At 45.5% G+C, this 25876-nt stretch overlaps 11 protein-coding genes across 11 annotated transcripts; 6 read left to right on the forward strand and 5 right to left on the reverse strand.

The window, feature by feature from the left end:
- Position 1: 1 nt before the first annotated feature.
- On the reverse strand, positions 2 to 1736 carry HO173_012493 (uncharacterized protein; the record flags this gene model as incomplete). The annotated part of the gene is made up of 10 exons (XM_037314362.1): positions 2 to 87; positions 143 to 149; positions 204 to 235; positions 285 to 415; positions 474 to 571; positions 636 to 690; positions 742 to 864; positions 923 to 1485; positions 1542 to 1591; positions 1646 to 1736. 10 exons carry the CDS (start codon positions 1734 to 1736, stop codon positions 2 to 4), a joined length of 1236 nt encoding a protein of 411 aa, XP_037158745.1.
- A 169-nt stretch (positions 1737 to 1905) lies between these two features.
- Positions 1906 to 3215, forward strand: HO173_012494 (uncharacterized protein; the record flags this gene model as incomplete). The annotated part of the gene is made up of 2 exons (XM_037314363.1): positions 1906 to 3121; positions 3196 to 3215. 2 exons carry the CDS (start codon positions 1906 to 1908, stop codon positions 3213 to 3215), a joined length of 1236 nt encoding a protein of 411 aa, XP_037158746.1.
- A 577-nt stretch (positions 3216 to 3792) lies between these two features.
- HO173_012495 (uncharacterized protein) lies at positions 3793 to 4332 on the forward strand (the record flags this gene model as incomplete). The annotated part of the gene is made up of 1 exon (XM_037314364.1): positions 3793 to 4332. One exon carries the CDS (start codon positions 3793 to 3795, stop codon positions 4330 to 4332), a length of 540 nt encoding a protein of 179 aa, XP_037158747.1.
- Positions 4333 to 6405: 2073 nt separating this feature from the next.
- HO173_012496 (uncharacterized protein) lies at positions 6406 to 6558 on the reverse strand (the record flags this gene model as incomplete). Its single annotated transcript, XM_037314365.1, has 1 exon — positions 6406 to 6558. The coding sequence occupies one exon, from the start codon at positions 6556 to 6558 to the stop codon at positions 6406 to 6408; it is 153 nt and encodes a 50-aa protein (XP_037158748.1).
- Positions 6559 to 9687: 3129 nt separating this feature from the next.
- HO173_012497 (uncharacterized protein) lies at positions 9688 to 10687 on the forward strand (the record flags this gene model as incomplete). The annotated part of the gene is made up of 3 exons (XM_037314366.1): positions 9688 to 10074; positions 10145 to 10489; positions 10556 to 10687. 3 exons carry the CDS (start codon positions 9688 to 9690, stop codon positions 10685 to 10687), a joined length of 864 nt encoding a protein of 287 aa, XP_037158749.1.
- A 216-nt stretch (positions 10688 to 10903) lies between these two features.
- On the forward strand, positions 10904 to 12741 carry HO173_012498 (uncharacterized protein; the record flags this gene model as incomplete). Its single annotated transcript, XM_037314367.1, has 6 exons — positions 10904 to 11098; positions 11245 to 11317; positions 11382 to 11449; positions 11598 to 11636; positions 11792 to 11989; positions 12046 to 12741. 6 exons carry the CDS (start codon positions 10904 to 10906, stop codon positions 12739 to 12741), a joined length of 1269 nt encoding a protein of 422 aa, XP_037158750.1.
- A 383-nt stretch (positions 12742 to 13124) lies between these two features.
- Positions 13125 to 14905, reverse strand: HO173_012499 (uncharacterized protein; the record flags this gene model as incomplete). Its single annotated transcript, XM_037314368.1, has 4 exons — positions 13125 to 13361; positions 13415 to 14166; positions 14217 to 14703; positions 14798 to 14905. 4 exons carry the CDS (start codon positions 14903 to 14905, stop codon positions 13125 to 13127), a joined length of 1584 nt encoding a protein of 527 aa, XP_037158751.1.
- A 308-nt stretch (positions 14906 to 15213) lies between these two features.
- Positions 15214 to 17490, forward strand: HO173_012500 (uncharacterized protein; the record flags this gene model as incomplete). The annotated part of the gene is made up of 5 exons (XM_037314369.1): positions 15214 to 15350; positions 15400 to 16137; positions 16306 to 16330; positions 16477 to 16726; positions 16784 to 17490. 5 exons carry the CDS (start codon positions 15214 to 15216, stop codon positions 17488 to 17490), a joined length of 1857 nt encoding a protein of 618 aa, XP_037158752.1.
- A 612-nt stretch (positions 17491 to 18102) lies between these two features.
- On the reverse strand, positions 18103 to 19931 carry HO173_012501 (uncharacterized protein; the record flags this gene model as incomplete). Its single annotated transcript, XM_037314370.1, has 4 exons — positions 18103 to 19026; positions 19090 to 19227; positions 19286 to 19842; positions 19895 to 19931. 4 exons carry the CDS (start codon positions 19929 to 19931, stop codon positions 18103 to 18105), a joined length of 1656 nt encoding a protein of 551 aa, XP_037158753.1.
- Positions 19932 to 20340: 409 nt separating this feature from the next.
- Positions 20341 to 20893, forward strand: HO173_012502 (uncharacterized protein; the record flags this gene model as incomplete). The annotated part of the gene is made up of 6 exons (XM_037314371.1): positions 20341 to 20365; positions 20428 to 20484; positions 20549 to 20587; positions 20648 to 20675; positions 20739 to 20802; positions 20852 to 20893. The coding sequence occupies 6 exons, from the start codon at positions 20341 to 20343 to the stop codon at positions 20891 to 20893; spliced, it is 255 nt and encodes an 84-aa protein (XP_037158754.1).
- Positions 20894 to 21105: 212 nt separating this feature from the next.
- HO173_012503 (uncharacterized protein) lies at positions 21106 to 22098 on the reverse strand (the record flags this gene model as incomplete). The annotated part of the gene is made up of 1 exon (XM_037314372.1): positions 21106 to 22098. The coding sequence occupies one exon, from the start codon at positions 22096 to 22098 to the stop codon at positions 21106 to 21108; it is 993 nt and encodes a 330-aa protein (XP_037158755.1).
- Between the last annotated feature and the right edge of the window lie 3778 nt (positions 22099 to 25876).

The following is a 25876-nucleotide window of genomic DNA, read 5'->3' on the forward strand; positions in this document are numbered from 1 at the left end:
CTTATTTCGGGAATGTTGGGCTCATGGGGCTGTCCATCATGTCTCCTAGCAATATATCTTCTGCCGGTGGACCGCGATTGGTACGAACTGCCGTGGCATTAGCAATTCTTGGCTGCTTCAGATGGCTCATGAATCAATATACCCCATTCCTGTGAAAGCATTAGAATCATCTGCTACTGCGAATGGCTCATGAGCCTACTCACCGTTTCCACTCGAAAGAAGATCCATAGCCACCCTAATACTGAATGAGTAAACGGCACATGTTGAAAGGGTCATTCACATACGCCGTAGGACTTCTAAGAACTCCATAATGAAGATCGATCCTTCTAAATCATTAAAGTGATCTAAATGCGGACTGAGCTTGAAACTCCATGTACACCGCAACATAAGGTCTATTAATATTGCGCCGTAATACCTGTTTTGTTGTTAGTCTACACTATTGTAACATCTTGATATGGGTACAGGGGTTTCACATTTGTTTACTGTGAAAATGTTGGTGTCGTCGTAATCCCCACGGGTGCTCAGGGTTATTGCGCACGGAGGAGGGAGCAAACAGAGTGAGGTCCCAATCCTGAAGGAATTGATTGGTCAGAACGCATCCCGAGCAAGTGCATGTAGGGATGAGGGATTGGTACTTTGGCAACGTCCCAATAGAAGGAGTAGAAGGAGTTGAGGAAGACAAAGAACAACCTGGGCCTATGTCAATCGTGGCCTTGTACAGGTCTAGAAGCTATGTCCTACCACAAACGGAATAAACTCGCTTCGGTCATGCCAAAATCGTTCGGATTCGTCCCTCGCTGCAGCGCGCTCAGCACGATGACTGGGAAAGCGCTGGAATACTTCAGAGCATTTGCGAGATGTTGTCTGCGTGATTTAATCAGCTCTCTCTTCGTATTGACTCCACGAAAGGGCCTCCGCATACCCGCCCCAACCTGTGGTTGCATTCTTATTAGGGTTGTTTCTGACCCTCAAGAATTCAATCAAACACTGCCTGAGCCGTATCATGCTGGGAACGCTGATGATGAGTGGCACCATGTAGGCGCCACCACAATTTCGATCAGGCTTGCCCGTAGACGAAAGCCCCGGAGACAGAAGCATGCACCAAGACACGAATAAGTCACCGAGAACTTTTGCGTACGATGTTAAGACATCGGCCAAAAGTATGTCTCCGAACTTTCCATTGTCTGCTTCTGCAATCCCCCCAATGCTGACACGTTTCAAAGTCGAAAGGAATCGGTATCGGCCTGTTCGTGACAGGCGTTGGAAAGGCAGGAGAAAGAAGACGGCGAGTAGGAAGAGGAACGATTGAGGGAGGATATCCCACGCGAGGACCAGAGCCGGTTGTCCATGTGTGATAATCCAGAAGAGCAGGATAGAAATGATGAGGGGCACAGTTACTGTGGCCGCAAGCTGGTATGTTCGGCGGTGGTGCGGAGGGATGCTGGAAGAGGTTCGAGTGTGATACTTGATCAGTATTGGCAAATCCTTGGACAATCCCATCAGCCAAATGATACTGCGGGTATGGTGCTTGCCATGCTCACGATCTTCAGGATAGACAGGTAGTGTAAATTAACCCCCCAAGCCCACACGCCTAAGAGTGTATTAGCCACACTGCATTGGCTAGTTGGGAGAGGATAACGCATACCAAGAACAAGGATGACTGCGATTCTGTACGGCAAAGGCAGTAGTAGACTAAAGGCGTCGAGCTCAGGCTCGACAGCTGGATCCCCATCCATGCTGTAGACATAATCAACCGAACATTCTCAAAGGTGTAAACCAAAAGAAGGAATGAATGTGATTAGAGCAAGTCTTCTTGCTCACGCGAGCTTGAGAGTAAGGTATTGTACAGTTTGCGCATACTCGGGTGCCGCTTGAAGCCAAGTGGCTTGCGACCTTAAAGAGGCAATGGATCTTGTGCCGAGGCAGTCAAATGTGGAGACGCTTCGAGGAAGCTTACGGAGTATATGCCTGGAACATCGAGTATGGAAGAGACAGGTCATGGCAACTTCCAATCTCCCCAACGATCACGTACACGACGTTCCCAGATCATTGACCTCGGACTACGCCTTCCCTTTCGCTGCCGCTCCAGACATAATACGCTCCAATCAGAAAGATATTCACTTCCAAGGCGTCCTCTTTGAGCAGCTCTCTACTATCCTTCGCCGTCTATACGGGTCGCGGTTCTCTCACAGATACGGCTCCGAAGCCCGCACATTCACTGAGCTGCTTTATCTTGGGCTCACTACCGTGCTTGGCAATCGCAGCCTGGGCGAGGAGTACTGTGATATCTATCAGATCGAAAATCAGTCCAGGCAGCTTCCTACCATAGGTCGCCGCACGGGCTACGTACTCTCGGCCGTTCTCCTACCCTACACCCTCAGCAAGCTTCTCCCCAGTCTTCGCTCTCGCATTCGCCTCAAGATCGAAAGCAATCTCAGTCGGGCGCCAAAGTCTTCTAGAGCCTCTCTATACTATCGTCTCCAGTTCTACCTCCTAGAGAACCTGTCCACCATAACCTCAGTCTCGACTTCCCCTATATACGCTATTTTTCTCGCGGTATTCTACTTCACAGGCTCCTATTATCACCTCAGCAAGCGGCTCTTCGGGCTACGCTACATCTTCTCGAAGCGCCTGGCCCCCTCCCAACAGCGCGTAGGCTATGAAGTTCTCGGTGTGCTATTAGTGCTTCAAATAGTTGTGCAGGCTTATCTGCACGTCCAGAATACTATCACAACCGCTCTACCAACAGAGGGATCCAGTGCTTTCCTCGATGATGGGGTGGAGATAGGTCTCCAAAGCCACCAAGGAACCCAAGAAGCTAGCGACCTGCTGGAGCCCTCAAAACCCATGGAGAGAGCAGATACCAGCCGCAATCGTATCTCAGTTACAACCCATACGCCTCTCCCCACGTCCTCCCTCCCGCGCTACGATCTCTCAGATCCGTCATGCCTCGCCTGGTTACAACCGAAGCAGCAAAGAAAATGCACACTGTGCCTCGAGCCGATGAAAGATCCGTCATCTACAACTTGCGGACATACGTTCTGCTTCACGTGTATTTTAGACTGGCTGGGTGAGAAGCAAGAATGTCCATTATGCAGGCAAAGGGCTTTGAGCCAACACGGTAGGTATCTTCTGAGCGTTCAATTCCTTAAGAAGCAATCTCATTCGCGTCATGCTAATTCAACTTTGGTCTAGTCTTACCACTGAGAGGCTGAGTAGGATAAGTGCGAGGCTGTTAACACAGGGGGGAATGGAAGTATGAGGGCCAGATTCCGAGAGGTCTATGCCCGCAGCGACCCTCATGTAGTGGTCACGCAAATGGCAGAAACTGCGTCATAGTGGAAGCAGATGAGCGATGACTCGAGCTGACTGTATGCGCCTCCTTTGGTGCATCGAATGCCATGGTAATAAATGATGCAGGCACCAAGCCCGCCTCTTGCCCTGTTTTGACCTCGAGCTACATGTGAAAGCCATGCTGCTCAGACGTGACAGATACTGAATGAGAGGAACGAGAGGCTCTTGGTGCGATATTGATCAAGGATCGCTGGAGCAGCGGCTCTGTGAGGTGTCCCTATTGGTATGCCCCTTCAGTGGTGTGAAGCCATAAAATGGAGCATAGGTGTCGATTACTAACCGAAGAAGCAAGTATGGATTGCGTCTTCTTATTTATGAATCTCTTTTTCCCGAAAGCCGCTCTCGTAGCTTTCTGGGGAGGATAAACTTCTTTCTCTTGTTTCTTGAGCTGAGCAGGCTTGCGTGGCTACTTTAGAAATTGGAGAGTTGTATCGAAAGATGGTATACCAATATTGGTTAATGTGCTGCTTGAGTGTTTCCGTTGCGATTATCTCCAATCTCACAAAATCTGGGACTTTGAGCAGATCCTCCATACCGTACAGTCTCATCAGATCAAATCTTGTTTCCCCAAGAAGTCGCAGCCGAGAAGCAGGTTTGGATCCAGCGCGAGAAGCTCTGGCTGGTCGAAAGCTACAGACCATACGTTTTCTGGAACTCAGGCACGACTCAAGGGGCAGGGATCTTTCCACTCGGTCCTATGGCGAACATGACGGAGAATGCGCGCAAGCAGCATCTTTCGTGAACTATCTGGGTAAAGGATTTCCGAGCCCCGCATTGCTGTCGACGAGCAGCTGGTTTCTGGGCCAAATTCCTTCCGCCAAGCCACAAGCGGCCAAAAATAAGCCCTCCGTCCGACAATCTCAACATCGATCAACCCCGAAGAAGTTCCGAAGCCCCGGTCCAGAGAGTGTTTCGGTAAGCCACAGTCGATCAGCAAAGAACTCTCTGGCCGCGACGATCTCAGCACACAACGTTTGAGCAAGTGCAAGGATATCCGCTCAATTTTTGATACCCTGCACAGCTCAACAGAGGCTTCGCCTAGCGAACATCAGCTAATTCGACGCCTAGACGGAGCATACATCATGGAGAACACTGACGAATTCGAAACCGTTTTCACCGAGCTACTCCGACTACCCGGGGGATGCACGGGTGGCATTGCAGTCTCGGGATAAGCTAATTCGGAGCGGCTTCTTTCCTTGCGATGCGAACTCGGTGAGGTCCGATGGATTTGTCATGAGATCGTCTACTAATGGTGTAAGCACTTGGCTTGCATCCATGCGAGGTATGATCCAAGCGTTTTGCGGCTTGTTAGGAATGAAGGGAAAAGATCGCTTTGCACGAAATGAGCTATCGAAGAAAGAGCGTCGAAAAATCGCAAAAACGCTATCTCTACCGAGCACTAGAGTCGCGAACCTGAGCAGGCCAACATAAGCATCAAGTGATCTTCGGGGCAGTATCCATTCGAAGCTAGATCAACGGCAATGCCAGGACCTCAATACGCTCAGACCCTCGTCATCTTGAGCATGTCCAAGTCCATCTTCCGACCATCCTCGTGAGCTCTTGTTTTCATGCCCGGATTGTCTGTCGAGGCCATGAGCAGGTACGGAGCGTACAGACGGCCGTAACAAGTAGATGGCAAGAATAGCCCGTCAACTACCCCCTTGGGGTCCAAAACGATTGCCATGCAGAAGCGTTGTCCGTTGACAAAATACTACTAGATACCGTAATGAGTGAACAGAGGCTTACTCGGCAGGTTCTCATCGATTAAGTGCTCTCATCATTGTATAATTTAGCTGCGTCCATTTATGCACGCTTCCGTGAAAATGAGAAGGTCGCCCATTCCTGCCACACTTCTGCGGAGTTGAGCTCAATTCTCGACGCAAAAGCGCATTGGGAGTTTCGACATCAATACGAATTGGGAAGCTTTCTTTCAAGTCGCAATAATAGCGCTGCTGCTGAGAGATGGGACAATAATGCACAAAGAGCGGGCCAAGCCAAGCGCGCCGTAGTCCGTGTGTACGTGGAGTACCTCTCGCGGTGAAGCGTGCCGCATATGTTTACTCCCGGTCTACCCCTCTGTTTTTGTTGGTTTGGTCAAGATCGGAAAGCGCACAACGGAACCATCTGGGGAGATAAGGCTATGGAGGGGGTTCGAGAAGGGAAGGCTGGGATGATCCGATTAGCCCTTAGAAAGCTTATCCAAGCAACATATGCGAGTCGAAGACATCAGATGCTGGTACATTTCACAAACCATAGTCTCTCACCTATTGGGGCGAAAAGAGGCATCCTCCTCGATGTCATTGAACCAATTGACCCCGAGTCTGATCGATTTCCCTCATCCCTTATAGTGCTGAGAGCTTGGGGTCCAATTTCAGCGAAGGTGTAGCCGTGGCGATAATACTTGTCGCCGTCCTCGCCTGGTACTCTGGATCCAAGAAGCCTAGGAATCCAAGCTCCCGGCCCCCAACGTCGCATACCAAGGATACGCTAAGTAACTGAACCAATCATACCGTTCATTGTGACTGTCACGTCCGGCTTCTATCCAATGTTCTCGCGGGAAATCAGGTCGAGGTAAGGCGAAATAGCGAACCAGTAACCTTCGACCATCGAGCATGCCATTGATTACATTGTGATACATAGCGGGTGACTTGGGGTACCTGGAATTCGATGAGCCAAGGAGAGCACAGACAATCCTCTGGAACTCCCATCATCAAGCGTTGCAATCGGCCTACCAGTAGCGAAACAACCATCATTCTGCAAAGATCGCGATGTTTGGCAGGTCACTTGGGCAACGGGGTATATAATTGCGAATCTGCAAGCTGTTTATTATCGTCAGCAGGAACCATATGTGCATCCTCATATTTATGGCTCCATTTTTTCCGGAAATCCATTCGCGCTATAGCTTCGATAGCTCTTTCCCATGTTGGTCTATTTCGTCCAAATTCGAGAAGGAGCACCCCAGCATCAGCAGCCCGCTTCGATGCAATTTCGAGATCCTTGAGTTGCCCCGTCGCTGCTAAGGGGAGAAGATATACCGGGAATTCCGTATGTCTAGACGTCCAGATCAGTCAACGGCGAGTCGCAAAGGCACTTCTGCGCGCTGCCTACGCTGAAGAGAGCCATGACCGTTGAAACTTCGTAGAGTTTCGGGAACTCCAATTCAGTAGTGGTTTTTGGTATAGCCTGTGCGTCATCTACAGTCATATTGCGAAGGCTTTCTCGGCCTGTAGGCGCGTGCTTTCTCGCCAAGCTTTCGGCTCTTGGCTATCGAAGGACGAGCAACTAGGAAGCGGTAGACAAGCATGCCTAGCACCAGAACGAACTTCCATCGTTTCGCAAAAGGATCGGGTGTCATGATATCTGGCTCCGTTGTAGGGTCTTTGCATGGTGGATCGGTCGTAAACGAGAGAAGAGTACAATCATGGAACGGGTCCTCTAAACTTTGAACTACTTCACCCTTCGTACTTGTACGTCTTGGTGCAGAGCTACGTTTTTCTTGGCGGTGTCCTGCCATTCTACTACTTTTGATGGAACGTCTATCTTCTTGGCACGAAAGTACCCACCAACGGATGCCGGTTATGGTACACTCAGGGAACGATTCAATTGGAGGCAGACTTCTCGGCCGCACGACATAGCTCCGGGATCGCCGCCCAGCTGATGGCTGTGCTAAGGTAGGTACCGATCAACCTGCGACGAGACTCTGCATCATCAGCGCTAGTAGATGCACCTCAACCATCCCCTTCGAAAGTGAAACTCGTAGCCACGCAAGACTGTCCGTTGATTGTGATTTCCTATTGGTCTGCTGAACTCACCCTGCTGCAAGGCTACCTGCCACATGCATCTCGCTTATGTATGTCAGCCGTACGCCCTACTAGCCCATTCGAATCTCCTGGTCACTCTTCGGCTCTTGCTTTCTTTAATATTATTCATGATGCGCACAAGGCTGTGAGAGTAGTCTGCATGTGACCCTGACCGTCTACAGCCGAGACTCTGCTAGAGCCAAAGTTTCCTAGAAGATTTAACAAGCAGTCGTTGTTCTCACCAAAACTTGCTAGCTGGATGGTCCATCCTTTTAGCCCCGCCGCATGACAACGAGATTTGAAACGGGTTTCGTCAGGTCGGAGATTAAACCTTAATTTGAGATAGAATGTAGAGCGCCATACGGAAATGCTGTGTATCCTAGTGGTGGCAACAGTTCGGGCCTCAAAGGACAGTTATCCGACATTCTGATGGGTCCCGCTCATCAGAATCGTAGGGACTCAAGGCCACCCTGGTCGTAGCGACTGTTTTCCTCCATTCGGAACCTCCTCGCACAGGTAGACAACTTTTGCATGAACTCACCAATCTCCCCAGACTTTTTATAGTTTTATCATTCCTTTATAGATCATCAAACGCCGCTCCGTTAGCAGAGCCAGCAGCTCATGCCCTCTAACGGAGCTTTAAGCGTCAAGGAAATGCCTCAATTGCATCAATCGCCTCTTTACGACGGGCCTCTTCCAAGATGTAAAGGCCGGTAACTCTCTCCATTCCGAGACCGTTCAGCCGCTATCAACATTCTTTGTCTCTTATAAGCGATACTGACCCCGAAAATACCTCCGGAGGAGGGCACGCGCACGTGTTTGAAGCTTGGATGGCTCTAAGCCATACGCGCTGAAGGTGCGCAGCTCGCCTTGACTCCTCGCCTCTCTGCGGTATGGTCTTCTTTACATAGTTCAAGTTCTATGACGATGAAAGTGGCCGCGCAGCTTTATTGGGCAAGGAGCACGACCTCATATCCGTTGATATTCTCCGCGGCCATAGGAATCCCTTCTACAACGAATTGCTCGCTTATGGGCGAATCGTTGACACCAAAGTGTACGGAAAATTAGCGGTGCGTTGCTATGGCTTCCTGACAATCCCGGCGGAAAGGGAAGAGGAGATAATAAAGAATTTCAATGTTGAAGCATGGGATCCGCCCGACAGCGAGTATATCAAGCCAGCGTAGATAAGACAGTCATTTCGAGTCATCGTGAAAGACTTGATCAGCGAAGATGTACTAGTTACCTCGCGATTGGTCAAGAAGATTTTGAGGGTCTGAAAATGATGCGAAAATTGGGCATCTACCGATGGATGTTCAGGCACGGAACTACAAGTGGCGGGCTTTTGGTTGATTTCAGCGCCGCGATGACGGAGCCACACTACCTTATCGTAATCAAGCCGAGGTGGAGAACAGAAGAACATGAGCTGAATGACCTGAATGCTTTCGATAGCATGGTTAGTGATCGAGGATTTGTCGCATAGGGGAGAGCGGTGCCGAACCCTGAGTACTGCGAGAAGCCTCGGTCCTATGATAGCAAGAAGTCAGAGCAAAAAAGATGAACGAACCTTATCTGAGGGTACTGAGACTACTTCGTTCTCAAAGGGGAGCGAAGCACGAGGATAATGGACGCGTTTGAGGCGAAAGCGGCATATTTCACGAAAGATCTATGAGTGCTTTTCTGTCGCATTATGAAGGTCATGCGAAATTGTTCATTGGGTCGCAACTCAGCTTAGCGCTCCCCCTATCATGGGTGTGGCCGCAAGACACAGATGAGATAGTGAAATCATGGACACGGAATGATAGACGAAAAGAGCGCTTGAGAGTCTAAAAAAGTAGCACGCCGCGATGAAGAAAAAATATAAAGTACCTTGGTCCATCCGGGTTTAAAACGGCCACCGATGATCTACATCTACTTTAAGGCAATCGGGCGGCGCGCGGCCCTTGCGCGGCAGCACGGCAAAGGAAAAGACTAGCGGCGAAAAGCGAATGTCACTTCAACCTTCGGCTCAAGCTTCCTTTCGAGTCGTTGCTGGCCTAAGGTACCAGACCCTAAGGTAGCCAGGATGAAGCAACGTTCATTGGCGCATGACCCAAGTTGCTCACTCTGCTTCCAATTTGATTTCTCCCTGGGTGGATCCCATCTCCGTCTCCGTTCTCCGCAGTGTATGCCAGGCATAAGCACCTTGAATATCAAAAGGCTACTCTCGGTGTGCCTGCAGGCCCGAATTCATGGCGCTATCCTATCCCTCCTCTGGGCAGGGAACCCATCTCTCCGGCTGCCCGTGGGGGCAAGGCAGCGACCCTTTCTGTAACTTCGTGCATTCATTCTCGAGTCTTCGGCTCTATCTTGCTTGTTGCTACGTATCCCTGGCTTCACTCCTACAGCCAAGACAACATCGTTCTTGTCTTTCCTATCGTTTGCCTTTCCTTAGGCCTCATGTGTCCAACTTTTTTGCATATCTTAGATCTGTGTATTAGATCCCCAGTTCATTGACCTCCCGAATAGTCAAGGCATTACAAACCCTTGTTTTACAATGTTTTTCCCCATCTCAAAGACGCAAGTGAAGACGCTGCTACACCTCATGGCAATAGTCTCTCTTGCGCCAAGACACATCCATGCAATAGCGCCTTCTGCAATCGCCCTCAACAAACCAGCAGCTTCAGTGCAGGCGGCAAGTACTGACAACGGGGGCCTGGTGACCGAAGGTGTAGCCACGCTCGATGGGTTGAACCTTGATGCGATAGCAGAGGGTCGGTCCGCAGAGTCCCTCATTTCCACGTCCATCCCAAAGACCAATTGGGTCGCTACAGCCGATAGTTATCAGCCTGGTTTCCCTCCTTCCAACGTCCTGGACGGCAATCTGAACACATTTTGGCATACGACTTATACCGTTGGGCTACCGTCTTCAGCTATGAGTGGAGTAATGAACCTCTAAAATCAACATCTCAGGGTGCGTCTGCCAAATGTATGCTGACACTAGATGTATCCAGGCTTCCCTACCACACGCGCTGACCATCGACATGGGCCAGACTTATCTAATCAACAGCATTGCGTATATACCACGCCAAGATGGTCCAAGCAACGGCAATATCGGGGAGCACCAGATAGTTCTGAGTGTAGACAATGGCACTTGGACTCCAGTTGCGTTGGGCACATATCAGGACAGCAATAGCACCAAAACGACAATATTCGAAGCCTCTTTTGCCCGATATGTCAGGATCATTGCCCTAACAGAGGCGGGAAGTCGAGGGCCTTGGACTAGTTGTGCATCCTTCAATATCTTCGAGACCAGTACGCCTCCTCCAGCCTCAGGCGAAGGAGAGTGGAGTCCTACCGTGAGCTGGCCTAATGTCCCTGTTCGAACGCTCGCGATGTTGACTGATATATCCTATCCCAGATAGACTTTCCCATTGTCCCCGTCTCCGCAGCAATTGACTATAGTTCTGGAAACATCCTTGTGTGGTCATCTTGGGCTGCCAGTACCTTCGCTGGAAGCGCCGGCAAAAATACGCTCACTGCCACGTACAATATGACCACAGGACTAGTTTCCCAGCGGAACATTTCCAATACAGACGTATGGCTTATCTCTGTGTTGTTCTGTCCCAAAGCGCATCCCGTCCTGAGCGGCAGGACGTATTTCCGAAGTGGTACCTTTTTTTCGCCTTCAATGCTACTTCCAGAACCTGACATGTCACCCGTTTTACATTGTTATAAGGACATACTGACTCCGAATTGTCCGATAGCACGACATGTTTTGTGAAGGCCTCTCTCTAGACGCCAAGGGTCGAGTCGTTGCAACAGGTCAGTGCAACATCTGGGCATATACATACTTGACATTAACGATGGCAGGTGGTAATGATGCTGCCAAAACGAGTATATATGATCCAGAAATGAGTTCATGGACAGCAGAAGGACATATGAAGATCCCTCGCGGCTATCAATCTGTGAGTCATGTTTTCCGAGTCATTTCTTCATGGTTCGTACTGCATTCCGAATTGCAAGACTTGTCGCAGGAGTAAAGCACTCCAGAGACCTGTTCCACCACTCATATTGATCTCAGAAGAGACACGCTGACTCGCAAATCATATAGATGGTTACACTCTCCAACGGCAATCTTTTTACGATCGGTGGGTCCTGGAGTGGGAACGAGGGCGGCAAGAATGGTATGAAGCCTTGAATAATGCGGTTGTCAATGTTCCGTGCTTCTTGTGCTCACACATTATACAGGGGAAATCTACAACCCATCAACGAATAATTGGACCCTAGTTCCTGGTGCACCAGTTGCTCCTATGCTGGTAGGACTTCCGCTGCCTTGAACCCCCTCAGTTGGACGTCCTCGAGAGCGGCCAGACATGATCCGGGAGTCTCATACTTCCAAGCACATGTTTCAATACTCCAATTCTCGTCAAGAAGAAGTCATTGCTGACTGGAGAACCCCGTCAGACCAACGATGCGCAGCTGGTATACCGTGCTGATAACCATGTACGAACGTTTTAATATCACCCCTTTCTAGCCGTTACCGTAGCTTGGGTTGAAAGACGATACTCAGAAGCAAACCACTGCTTTCGTTATTGAAGCCCGGCTCATGCCTCAGGCCTGTTGCCTTGGAGAAGCAATGCTGACTATAGATGCTGTAGGGAATGCTCTTTGCTTGGAAGGGTGCAACGATCTTCCAGGCAGGACCGAGCAAAGCTATGAACTGGTATGGCACCAATGGAACGGGCAGCCAGGTAGCGGCGGGGGATCGCGCTGATGGCGACGCCATGTGCGGAAACGCGGTCATGTATGATGCTACGGCAGGAAAAATTCTGGTAGTCGGTGGGGCAATTGATTACGTATACCTGTCTCGCTGCCTTGAATACACCGCAAACCATTGCTCACACGTCCACAGCAAGGCGCCAATGCGACGGCAAATGCCAATATCATCACGATCGGTACCGCGATGAGTGCAGCCACCGTCCAGACAATCAGCCCGATGTCTTACCCAAGAATCTTCGCCAACGCGGTTGTACTTCCCACAGGAGCAATTTTCATCTCGGGTGGCCAAGAATATGGTATTCCCTTTTCTGACAACGGCAGCCAGCTTCAACCGGAAATGTGGGACCCTGTGTCTACCAATTTCACAAAACTCGCACCCCAGGCCATACCCCGTAACTACCACTCAATCGGGATCCTCCTACCGGACGCCACTATCCTATCCGCCGGGGGTGGCCTGTGCGGAGCCTGTGCGACAAATCACTACGACGGCCAGATCTACAGCCCAAGCTACCTGTTCAACCCCAACGGCAGCCGAGCCATCAGACCGGTCATAGAATCAGCCCCCTCTCAAGTCGGCGTCGGCGGAATTCTAACCGCGACCACAGACTCGCCAGTCACCGCTTGGGCCATGCTTAGACTCGGCGCGACAACGCATACCGTGAACACGGACCAGCGGCGTATCCCGTTGAACGCCACCGCCAACGGCACCACTTACACCATGACGTTGCCCCTCGATCCGGGCGTTTTGGTCCCCGGCTATTACTATCTGTTCGCGATGGGTGCGGGGGTGCCCAGTCTGGCGAGGTTCGTGTCGGTCCCGGTGCCTTGAGTGCCGAACGGAGTGGGTGGGGATGGCGGTCTGATGGGAGTGTGGTGGATGGGGCATGTTGTTGGTTACGTACGGATCATGTTACGTAACTCTCTCTGTATCGCGTTGAAAGCCATTTACGGCTGTGAGAGCAAGGGTATGATAGTCATGAATGAATGCCAATGGTACATCCAAAAGCTTCACGTAGTTCTACAGGCCATGTTGAAGGGGCGACATCTTTATCAGTATCTACCTTGAAGCAAATCTAGATCTGACTCTGGTGAAAGAGACTTTTGAGCGACTCTATTGTTGGTGTCCACGACACAGATTCTCGCGTACTTCGCTGTACTATACTCTCGAACTGGTCATCCAAATATGTCGATGTCCAAGTAAACAGAAGTTGGCTACTCAGATCGCAACGCTTGTCGGACCTGATCTCCTAAGCCACCAGCAACATTCTTGAAGCGATTCGCTGCAGCATCGACATTGGACGCTGCCAGTGCTCCTCTCAGGCCGAATTGAGTAGGGACCCCTTCTATCCGGTGTGTGGAGTTGATATTTTTGACCAACGTAATCTGATAACAAGTCGCAGAACCCTGGCGGGAGGCGATGGTTGAGTAGGCAAGAAAAAACTCCCAGATCTGGAACGATACATCAGTACACAAGTGCGGCTGTTGGAAGACAAGAGACGTACCCTGAACCACCTATTCCCATACTTCGCTTCGACTTTCTCCCTGTTTGCCATCCAGTTCCTGTACCATCTCCAAAGTGTTGCGGAGTAGTGGACTCCGATGGTGTCGATGCCCTTCACTTCAAATCCAGCGCCTTCCAACTTATCCACGAACCATCCTAAAGGTGTTGATGCATCCGCTCCGGGGAAGATGTATTTGTTCATGAAGAGCCCCCAGATCAGATCTTCGTATTGCCAGCATTTCCGGATGCCAGCGATCTGCAGAAAGAAGACCCCATCGTCATCCAGCATGTCGTAGACCTGCTTCAAGAAGGTAGAAAAATATTTAACACCAACGTGCTCTGCCATCTCCAAACACGTAATCTTGTTATATCCGCCGGGCGGCAAAGGGATATCACGGTAATCCATACACAGGATCTGGCTTTGGCTTTCTTCAATGCCCGCTTTCCGCAATGCATTGTTACCCCACGCTGTCTGATTCCTTCCGAGGGTGACTCCTGTCACATGTGCTCCATAACTCGTGCTGGCGTATTTGGCAAGCGTCCCCCAACCGCAACCAATGTCAAGTAAAGATTCACCGCGTTTGAGGCCAATCTTCTCGCACACAACTCCGAGTTTGTTGTCTTGCAGCTGCTCGAGGCTTTCTTCCTTGTTGATGTCGGAAATGATGCCAGAAGTGTAGATCATGCGGGGACCTAGGAACCAACCGTAGAAGTCGTCACCGCGGTCGTAATGGTCTCGCACCTGTTCCTCGTCTGGGGCCGTTAGAGACCAGATGGCCAGCCTGCATTGAAAAGTAGCTCACCTTGAGAGCGAGTGTGCATGATAACCTCTGGCATCATACCAGTGAGGAAGAAGCGGAACAGGCTGAGTGTGAATCTGAAATTTGCCCAGTCATGGCGGTATTCCATCACCTCCAAGGCATCGCCTTTGAAGTCGACGGCGCCATCGAAGTACATCTCGTGAAAGGTCTCCATTGGTATCTTGCTTTTGCCATGGTATCTCGCTCTATCCTTTTCGCTGTGGAACTGCAGGTAATGCTCCACCGGTCTACCTGGATATCGAGCCTTCTCATTTTTTCGCGGAGATATTGTAGAAGCTAGATACCAGAATGTGGCTAGGATGGGAATACTGGTGAACAAGGCGAAGAAAATGCAGGTGAAAAGGCCTCCGTTGACCTGACGCGCCAAGTAGGCTGGTACCACGGCGAGAATTGTACCGAGTAGAATATTATTGAAGCTGTCGCTGCTTGCAGAGTCGGCAGGGAGGGGACCATTCTTGATTGAAGGGTACTACAGAGCCAGTGTCAGCCTTGATAATATGACCACATATCCCCGGTCATCCATTTCAGAGTCAATTGGAGCTGCCGAATGAGTTGGTACTCACGGTAGTTGTCCTAACTCCATAGTCCTCAGGGGGAGGCACAGAAGTTGGAGCAGCTGGAGTCTCGATGAATTCAAAGTCATCAGACACTTCCGACCCTGACTTGGGCATTGTGGTCACTCGGAAACAGGTAAATACAGTCCAAGTGGTAACATTGCTATAAATTTCTTTCTTGCGGACACGAATTTTTGTAACTGGTTTGGTTCGTAGGGCTGAATCTGTTGTGCAGGCCTCGGGCGCTAAGAATCCGGGTTCAGGCACATCTCCGCCAATCCAATCAATCCAATCCAGTATCGCCACCGCCATCTAAGAGCAGCGAAAAGCGAAACGCGTCTTCGGATTTCATCTGGCGTAACTTGTCGCCTATGAGTCAGGGACAGCAATGGGGCTGGTCCTAATGGCGCCTATTTCTCTCCACCATGCTCCGTCAGCAGAGACTTGCCTCGAACGTGAGCCGCCGCGCTGCAAGGCCTCTTCTCATGATGAGTACAGACGCTGTGCCAGATAGGAGCTCTCGTCGGGATACACCAGCTGTCTTGAAAGTAATGCCATCCGCGTATGCATTTCCGCTCTATAAGGAAGCAGGCAACTGATTATACCGTTAGTGCAGTGTCACGACCTGGCTCTGACCGTACTTGGGACAGCTTTCACGGCATCACATTTGCGTCCAGCCATGAAAGTACACCTTCTCAGAGTGCGTCCCATCTCATCCACGGCGCACTGTCCCAGGGAACAAGTTCGCAGATCTGGACTGAGCCGCCAACGCAACAACGCATTGAATCACGAGATGAACATCGCGATGGCCGTGAAAATATTGTCTCGACCAAAAGCACAATGCATATGCTTCAGACCCAACTTGGATGTGCAACAAAGAGTCCTGGTTCGAATGATGGTGACCATTCTCCTGAATCTGCTCATCTTGAACGCTGTCCTCCATCGAATGATGAGACATTCCGCACTCCGCTCGGCTTTCATATTCCCGAAGTTAAGCTGCGAAATGCCCTGCTTGCTGAGCCTACCAGTACCGCATCCTACTGGCATTATACATTGTACCAAGGACCGGGTGGAGACAAAGACAAAGTGAAGGTGCATTACTGTAAGAACAAGGAAAATACCGAGAAAATAGCTCAGCTGTTTCTCGACGAAAAGGTCATAGGTTTTGACATTGAATGGACACCAAATTCGTCCGCGACTGACGGAATAACGAAGAACGTCGCGCTGATCCAGATAGCGAGTGAAGAACGGGTGTTGCTCGCTCATATTGCTCGTTATCCCAATGCCGCTACCTCGGAGAAGGCGCAACAAATCGAGGATTTTGTTGCACCCTCACTGAAGGAAATCATGTATGGCTTATCTCCGTGCTGTTTTGTCTAAATTATGTCCCTTCCCGAGTCGCAAGACATGTTCCGAAAGTGGTACCTTTATACCGCCTTCGATGCCACTCTCAAATTATGTTTTGTGGTTTAGATTGCACTCTGATGTAGAAATGCTGACTCCGAAATGTTCGATAGGGAGTCATCTTCAATAAGCAAAGTCGTAAGCAGCTTCTCTAGCTTCAATTCCCTATCCCTTTTTGTATTTTGAGTTGCGAGACACGTTGCGGAAGTAGAATGATTCCCTCAAAATTTTCATGACTCAGTTCTGATATTTGGCAAGGATGTTTCTGACTGGAGATGTTGTAGGGCGTCGCCATCAAAGCAGACTGCACGAGACTCCGGAAGTTCTTGCGTATTGATTCCCACGGACTTTTCGAACTCAGCCACTTGTACAAGTTGGTCAAATTCTCCTCTGGAAATGTCAAGAAAATAAGCAAGACGCTGGTTTCACTGAAACAGCAAGTCCAAGAGCATCTTCAGCTTCCCTTGGATAAGGGTGATGTACGAACGAGCGATTGGAGCAACAGCCAGGACTTAACTTACCAACAGACACAATGTAAGTCAGCAAGCTCCTTCTCATTAATTTGGATCATCTGACTGGACCCTTTCTTAGATGCTGCTTCTGATTCGTACGCTGCTCTCCAACTCTATTACATTCTGGAAGCGAAGAGAAGAGCGTTGGAACCTACGCCTCCTCGACCTGCGCACGCAGAACTGAATCTACCAATCCGCTTAGCGAATGGTCAAAGAGTAGAGTCGTTTGATGAAGCATCGGAGTCGATTGAAGAAGGAAGTACAGACGCTGCTTCAAATACATTCTTCTTCCTAGAGGACGACTTCCAAAAGGTAGCAATCGAAGAGCCTGCATCGTTATACCCGCAGCTGCCAGCATCCTCAGTATCATCCTCCTCCTCCATCGCTTCTCTAGACTCGCGCCCTCCGCCATCGTCAAAATCCATCCCATCGAAAGAGGAGCTCGCCCCGGAGATTGTCGAAGCCAACGCTTCAGTCACTGAATACATAGAAGCGCGTCCCACCGCCATCAAGATGAAACCAAATAAGGCACACCTGCGCGCTTACTATCTCTGGGAGAAAAATTCAATGGAATCTAATGTGATCGCGGCTCTATTGCGCGTAGAATTAAGCACCGTGGCCGTATATATCCTTCAGGCCATCAAAGTTGAGCACTTCCGTTTTGGGGAAAAGAGAGCTCGCATGCTTGTCCCCCTCGCGCCCAAAGCGTTGAGGGACGACTTCGAAACCATGATCTCAAACAGGATCAGGAAGTGGAATGACGAGGCCAAAGAGAAAGGGCAATAAGGCTCGGTGCTGGGACAGGGAGCCTGGGCGTTGATAGGAATGTTGTGATGACTCTAGTAGATGACTTTGTGCACATGTATGAAAGTACCAGATGTTCAGATTTTTTGCTCCATGAATGTTATTCTACTTCGTTCAATCTGTGCTTCCGGCGCCTTTATCCAGACTTCTAACGCCATAGCAAGCGTCCGCGTCCCCGTCCGCGTTCATGACTTGTTACGAGGATACGGACGCAACCTGTCTGCCACCACCGGAGGGCGCTCGATTGAGAGTAGCATACATTGTCTTCTAACATACGGTACATAGTCCACACTAGCTCGCACCTACCGAACTCCACGTCGATACCTCTAGGCCAACTCCTGTCCGGGTGTCCAACAGCGGATTCATGTGACAGGCATAAAGATCTATAAGCATGAATATCAATAGTCTATACATGAAAGCCTGTGAACAAAAGTCAACGGTGGATGGTACTTGCTTCATCGGTCGTCATGTACATTGACGCTCTTTGGAATGATCGGTCGCCCATAGCGGGTTGCTGTAGCGTCGTGAAACGGATCGATCAGCTTCCCTTGGGCGGTTCCCCGTTACCCTCACGGGGCAGACCGATCTGGGCTTTTAAGATGGGTTGCGCACGGCCTCTCCTAAGCTTTTCCATGCTCTCAGAGGCAAAGCCGCGTCGGAGTGTAAGGACGCACTCCTACCAATCGCAGGTTCCTTGGGATCCACCGCCCAACACGGTCGCACCACGGCAAAATGACCATTCGATCCCGCATTTCGATGTCGATCTCTGCAAGAGGCCATCCACAAACTAAGAGGCGTGACCTGATCCATTGCAAACTCGCCCCAGCCAAATCCACTGCTTCTAGCGCGCTTCTTGCATACATGGTACAGCCACTTGGCCTCCGGTGAGTTTTTGTCGGTAGCCAGGTAAGCGATGGTGGCAGGCAATTGAAGGACTATGTAGCCACGGGAGCCATTTTGTTCGTGACAGAGATATTCGGTGCAGCGGCAGATGTTGCAGACTACATTCTGTATTGATCCGTGGGGGAAAAGGCCGGGCAAGATGTCCTCAACGGGCTGGAGATTTTCGGGTGAGAGATCCTGATAGAGCAAGAAGAGAAGAATACAGGCCATCTGATAGGCGCAATACTCATAGGCACGGAACACGTCTGCGAAGTGAATAGCTGCGTCAAATGGAGGCCTGATACTGTCGGAGCCCTGCGACGAGGCAGATGCGACAGGAACCTGCCACACTGGAGTCGAGTATTTGATGTGCCATTCCCCCCGCAGTTTTCTCAAGATCTGCAGACGCTCTAGAAGCTGCTTCTGCAATAACTCTTTATCTGGCCGCTCGGGCAAGTCGGTAGCCGTGGAGATGTTGGCGTGCGCTACTTGTTGCAGGAAGTAGGGTAAATCGGAGAGTACATCGACTATGTAATCGAACATGGACTTTGCTGATACATCCTCCTCCCATGGAACGTCCTTCCACTTTTGCTCCTCAAGGAACGTTCTTTGGCAGGAAAAGATCGCATTCGCGACCTAGCTCGGAAAACGTTAGGGGAATGACACTCATGAGGCCTATGGACTTTAGGGTTGACGCACGAGAATTACGCGTGCTTCCAAGTAGATTTCTTTTTCAGGATAGCTTTTATGGAGCTCAGGCCCACGAGCGTATATCAAATCTTTGATGCCGCCAGCGTGAGTGAGTAATCCAGTACTATCAGGGGTGAGGTGTATCATCTATATGTGGGTCAGTAGGGTTTCCTCCTCATGATGCGTAGGATGAGCGAAGGCAAACCTCATACATGTTGAGTGCCATAGTCGCGCCCAACGTCTCGAAAGTATATGCTTTCACCTTATGCGACAGGTCACTCGACAAATTCCGCAACGCTTCTCCATAAAATTTCGTTCCCTCGTTCATAATCAGTGGCTGTTGATGTATACGTCCGAAGAATGCAGCCACCATTGCTTTGCTCGCTGAAACCAGTGTTCGCGATTGAACTTGGACCCTCGGCGTCGGATTCAGCCACCAGCTTATAGCCTTGGAGAGGTTCTCTCCTGAACAGAGTCTGTGGAATAAAAAGGAGCGGCATATATCCTCTCGGAAGGCGGACAGATCCAATTCTTGGGCGACTTTTTCAGCAGGCAGAAGGCCTTGGGATATGAGAGCTTGTTTTGGGAGAAAAGCGTTATGCCTGGCATTGTATAGTTGGTTCCGCACCAGAATACGCTTGTGGGCTTCGCGCTCGAACGGTGCTTCATTGAGCCAAGATTGATCGTATCCAGCGCACCTGTAGGTTGCCTTCTTGCATCTTTCGCATTCTGGCTTGGCTTCATCACATTTCACCTTGCGCTCTAGGTTGGATGTTAGCAGGAGCGGAGGCGGTGTGAGTGAGAGCAAATTCACTTCTGCAAGTGATACACCCACTGCTTCTTTTGCCCATCCTCTACGAATACAAGCACCATGGCTGTTGGACAGCTTCAACAGTGATAGAGCATGATTGTAGGAGGTGAGCCAGATGGTTGAGACTCGGTAGAGACGGGGATGAGAGGGAGACCTGTTACTTTAATAGAAGAGATAAATGCCGCCTAGAACCAGCAGACCACCGACAAGAACATTGATTTAGCTTAGTCCAAAGCCACTGGTGCCGCCATGTCCAGAAAGAGCTGCATGCATATAACCGCGATTTACCCGGGTTATACCGTAGCTAGCTCTGTAGTTGACAGCGACGGACCAGAAGTATATTCATAAGCACATCTCGGCCAGACCATTCTCCGTTCTCCAACCTCCATACAGTATTTCCGGATTTCTGAAGAATAAAGTAAGGTAATCGCCATACCGGACTTCAAGAAATGACATCTCAATTATTACCCTTGGGTATGTGACCACTTTTGATGTAACAATATGATCAGGTCAGATACTAAGAGACTTCGGCGCAGAGTTAATCGACAAATGCGTTGGCTCACGCATTTGGGTGGTGATGAAAGGGGATAAAGGTAAACAGCCATCTGAATCCCGCACATGTCCAAGGAGACTCTGCTAAGCCACCTTGATATCCAGAATTTGCAGGTACGCTGTTGGGCTTCGATGACTATGTCAGTATGTCTTTGCGCCTTTCTTGTCTTGCAACATAGAACAGTTGACTAATCCCTCGCTCAGATATGGTGCTTGAGGATGTGACCGAATTGTACGTTTTCTATGATGCCGCAGCTCAGATTTAAACTAGCTTTGCAGCTGATGTTGCTTGCAGTGACTACAGCGGCTCTCATACGAAGCTCCCGAAAATCCTACTAAATGGCAACAATATTTGCATGGTAACGACCATGTACTCCGGTGAAGCTTTTCGAGCTGACTCTTTACCAGCTCATTCCCGGCGGTGAGGGTCCTGAAACGACTGAATCATGATGCGAGTTCCCTGGCATTGTTCCTCTCTATCAGGAGGCTCTCAAACGATTTCACGAGCGGGCACGATGGCATCAGAACTTCTCCATGGAGATTGAAGAGAACGGCCTGAGGATATGCATGCATGTCATCACTCAGCCAGCAAACAGGTGTTTTAAATGTCCCTCAGGGAAATAGTTCGAGTGACTTTATTCCGATTAGCTGGGTAGCTCTAATCATAATTTTGATGATGCATGTGAGAGCTTCCAAAACACCTCAGATATATCTTGTCTAACTTCATCGATAATCTCTTTTGCGTACTTGACTTCTTTCACCAAGCCTACACCGCATCCAGCATAGGCAGTAATCCTGCCACTCTCCCCCCATCCATGGTCACCCTTCTGTAGAGCTTCTTCATATAATCTCTTGTTCTCATCTATAATCATACCATTCTGTGCGTCCAGATAACTTTGATTGATTATACCCCGTCCACCATATTGACGAGGCCACACTGTCCCACGTAGCGTATCGTATACGCTCGTTCTGACGGTACTCCTCCCTCCGTCTGTCGTTCTAAGCACATCAACTTGATATCCTTTGGCTATGTTGGCTTCCTTGCTTGCCAAAAATCTTGTGCCCATTACAACGCCACTTCCGCCCAGAGCCAGGCAGGCAGCGGCCCCTCGACCTTCCACTATACCTCCTGCTGCAACTAGAGGTATACTTCCCATTCCCATCCCTCGTAACGAATCAGCCACCTCTGGAAGCAAGCTCACAATTCCAGCACCATGTGCTAGTCCGTGCCCTCCAGCATCAGCACCTTGAACGACAAGGACGTCTGGATGGCAAGAGCGGGCAACTTCAATTGCGTCCACGACTGTCCCAATCTGTATCCATATTTTTGTTTTCCCCTTGCTCACCTCTCTTATGTTTCTCGTCCACTCGACAAGGTCTTCGTTCTTCCTTGGTGCAAAGAACCACACCGCAGCGGGTATATGCTCCCTCAGAGCCTCCAGCGCTGTCTCCAGTTCGACACCCCAGTTGATAAAGCCCACACCAATGGGGAGGAAGTCTGAGCTCGACCCTGGAACAGGATTTTGCGCCACTTGATCTGCGACTTTTTGCAACTCCTTTTTCAGATCAGCCACGTCAGTACCCGCAGCGAGCCAGCCAAAGCCTCCAGCCTGAGACACTGCATACGCAAGCGGCGCTAGGGCTATCAGCCTCATTGGAGCGTTGGCTATGAGGGGGCTCCGGGTCCACGGGTATGCTGTGTTCAAAGTTGTAGTAACTAAGATATCGAATTATATAGATAGAAGAAAGATATTAAGTAGTAGATAAATGTCTCTATTAAGATACGCTAGGCTCGAATAAGTAAGAGGGCTAAGTAATATATTAAGGATATAGAATACGCTTATAATACTATTCTCTCTCTTTATAAAATTATATCTCTATAATTAATAAGTAGAAAGATAGAAAAATAAATATATATATACGCTTAACGTCTAAAAAATAATAAAAGCAGTAAAGAAATAACCGTATTCGAGATTTATATTATTCGTATCTTTCTTTATAAGAGATATTAAGAATAATAGTAGCTCTTTATACTTACGCTCTTAGCGATATCGCTAATTAAGATATAAGCGTATATAGAGAGTCTAGCTAGAAGAAAATCGATATAATATAGTAAAAATAATATTTATAGACGTAGAGGTAATTAGTAATAATTTTCGAATCTATATCTAAGCGAATAAAAGGTTTATAAAATAGCGCGATATAATTAATCGAGGGCTCTCGAATTAAATTAAATCGAATCGAGCCGTAGGCGCTAAAAACTCTAATTTAATATTAAATAAGTTTCTCTATAGAATATTATATAATCGATATTAATAGAGGCTATTAACGACGATAATAAGATTTATAGATAACGCGTTATAGCTTCAAAAGATGTTTGAATATCTATTAATAAGTAAGAGAACTCTACGCGGAAGGCCTTATATAATATAATTAATGATTGATATAGGTCTAAGAAATTAATTCTCGGATCTAAAAAAATAAGGCTATTATAAAGATATCGAACGATTTTAATTTAATTAAAAACGATATATTCGAAATAGCTCTATTATCTTATAAGTTAACTCTTTATAAATAAGACTCTTTAAAATATCGTTTATAAAAGTTATTTATTAGATCTTAACAATTTTCGAATTTATTATTATTTATATTATATTAGATAAGATTATTATTAAGATCTTCTTACTTAACTTTATATTTAAGATAACTATTAATTAATTTAGAGCTAAGTATTTCTTTAATAATCTATTCGATTTAATTATTAATATTAATATATTTTAAAGAAGAATTTATTTATTCTAATAAGAAGTTATTTTTCGCCAGATTTAATAGATTAAAATAAAAGATATTATAGATTCTTATACTTAATAAAAGTTTTAGATAATATAAGATTTTTATAAGATCTATAATCTTAAATAAATTAAGTCTCTTATAATTTAATTTATAAAAAGAGCGATTAAAGATAATATTCTTACTACTTAGAAAGATCTTATTATCTATTTAAAAGATAATCTTTTATTAATATTTAATAATTTATATAACTATAGTCTTTTAAATATAATTTATATTACTTCGAATATATTTAAAAATATATTTTATATAATTTATAATATTCTTTATTTAAGTAATATTAAGACGTTTATAAGTAATCTTATAATTAATAATATTTAAGCTAAAACTTATTTAAGAATAAAATCTCTTATTTATAAGAAAAGATAAAATATTAATAATCGATAAGATAGTATTATTATCGACGAACTTCGATAATAGATAGCTATCTTATCTTAGTCGTTCTATATATAATTATAATATATTTAAAGATAACGCTTTATATTCTAATTTACTCGCTTAATCTATTTATTAATTTTAAAATAAAAAGCTATTAATAGCTTAACTATAATATCTAATTATTTATAAAAGACTTTTATATAATAGCTATAAATTAAGAGCCTCGATTTAATATTATTAAGATCGATAGATTATATAAATAAAATACTTCTTTAAGTAATAAGTTAACTATCTTCTTAGCGATAATATCTTTATTAATATCGAAATAGACTATATAATAACATTTCTTAATAAATTAATTAATCGCTATTTAAATAGCGTTATAGTTATTAAATATAGATAAATCTATAATAAAGTTAATTAATATATCTTACTATTATTTCTATAAAATTAATAGAGATTAAAGTAAATTATATTCTCGATTATAAGATAACTTAACTCTTTAATAGATATAGTAATTTTAAATATAAATAACTATTACTATTCTTATTTCTTATTAATAATATTCTCTTTTAAATAGTTTATAAATATATATTATCTCGAAATAATCGTAGAATAATTAATTATATCTCTCTCGAATAATATCGATATATATATTATTAAATATTTATAAACGATTCTTATAATAAAGTACTTTATCTTATATAAAGTACTTATTAAGAGTAATTTCTTAAAACTTATTTTTATCTTCGACGATAGCGTTACGAATTTTTATATAATAAATATCTTTCTTATTATTTTCTACTATTTTATAATAAATAGAGTTATCGATTATATATATATCGATACGTTCGCTATTTAACTTTAATTAATTAAGAGTAAGAATTATTTAATACTATTAACGTAATTATTTATCTCTAAAATTAATTAATTTATATTTAATTATTTATATAAGTATATTAATCTTAATATTCTAAGATTCTAAATCGATAAATAATCTTTATATTAAATTCGAATAATATATCTAAATAGCGGGCCTAGCGATAGCTTAGGTCTCTTTCTTTAATAAAATATATTAAGTCTTTATAATTTATAAAGATCTTAATAGAGATATTAATATATTTTAATTTAAAATATTAATATTTTAGATAGCGAATAATAATTAATAATTTCTTATTATAGATCTAATAATTATATTTAATTAAAGTAAGATTTTTATTATAGAAGACTATCGAGTAAAGTACTTTCTTATTATTATATTAGAAAAGAATATCTTTATTAACGTAGTTAAAAGAGTTAGTCTCTAGAATAATCTTTTTTATTCTATCGAAATAACGTAGAATTAAAGCTTTAATAATAACGACTTTTAGAAAATAAAAGATCTCTTAATATACTAGAGATTAATTAAATATAATCTCTTTTATTATAAATTTTATTATAAATTTAACTATTTTAGAGAAGTCTCTAATAAATCATTAATAAAAATTATAAAATTCGATAAAGGTCTATATCTCTTTAAGGTTAATAGATATAATTTACTTAATAATAGTTTAAATTTTAATAAGATTTATTTATAACTCGTTTATAGATATTAATAGATCTAGAAACTTAATTTTCTAAATATAGAATTTATATTTAAGAATATTTATCTAAAGATCGATATTTCTTAATTTCTAAAGAATTTATCTAATATATTAAATATATTTCTTTTTTATCTTATTATAAATAAGTATATTATTAAGATAAATCTAATAGAAGTCGTTTAGATACTTAAATAGAATATTATTTATATATTATTAATATATAGCCGAGTCGTTAATTAGTTTGAAGAAGAGAATTTAATATTTATATATTTTAAGAAAGATAATAAAAGTAATAAAATTCTCGCTATTGAGATATATATATAGTTTATTAAACGCGGCTATAATATCTAATCGAGTAAGATATTTATATTTCTAGATTCTTATTAAAATCTTATCTATTAATAAAATTAAGTATTAATTTCTTTTAATAATAGCGTTTAGCTTTCGATAGTTTATATAAAAATATAATTCTTTATTCGACTTTTTCGCGAATAGAATAAGTAAGATAAATAATATATAGCTTAATATTATAAATTTCTTCTTTAGATATTTATTTAGATACTTCTTTATCTATTTTAATTTATATTCTAATATTAAATAGATTCTACTTTTTAAAAATTTT

This window comes from Letharia columbiana, assembly GCF_014066305.1.
Source record: "Letharia columbiana isolate WasteWater2 chromosome Unknown Sc0000082_s0, whole genome shotgun sequence".
NCBI classification, from domain to species: domain Eukaryota; kingdom Fungi; phylum Ascomycota; class Lecanoromycetes; order Lecanorales; family Parmeliaceae; genus Letharia; species Letharia columbiana.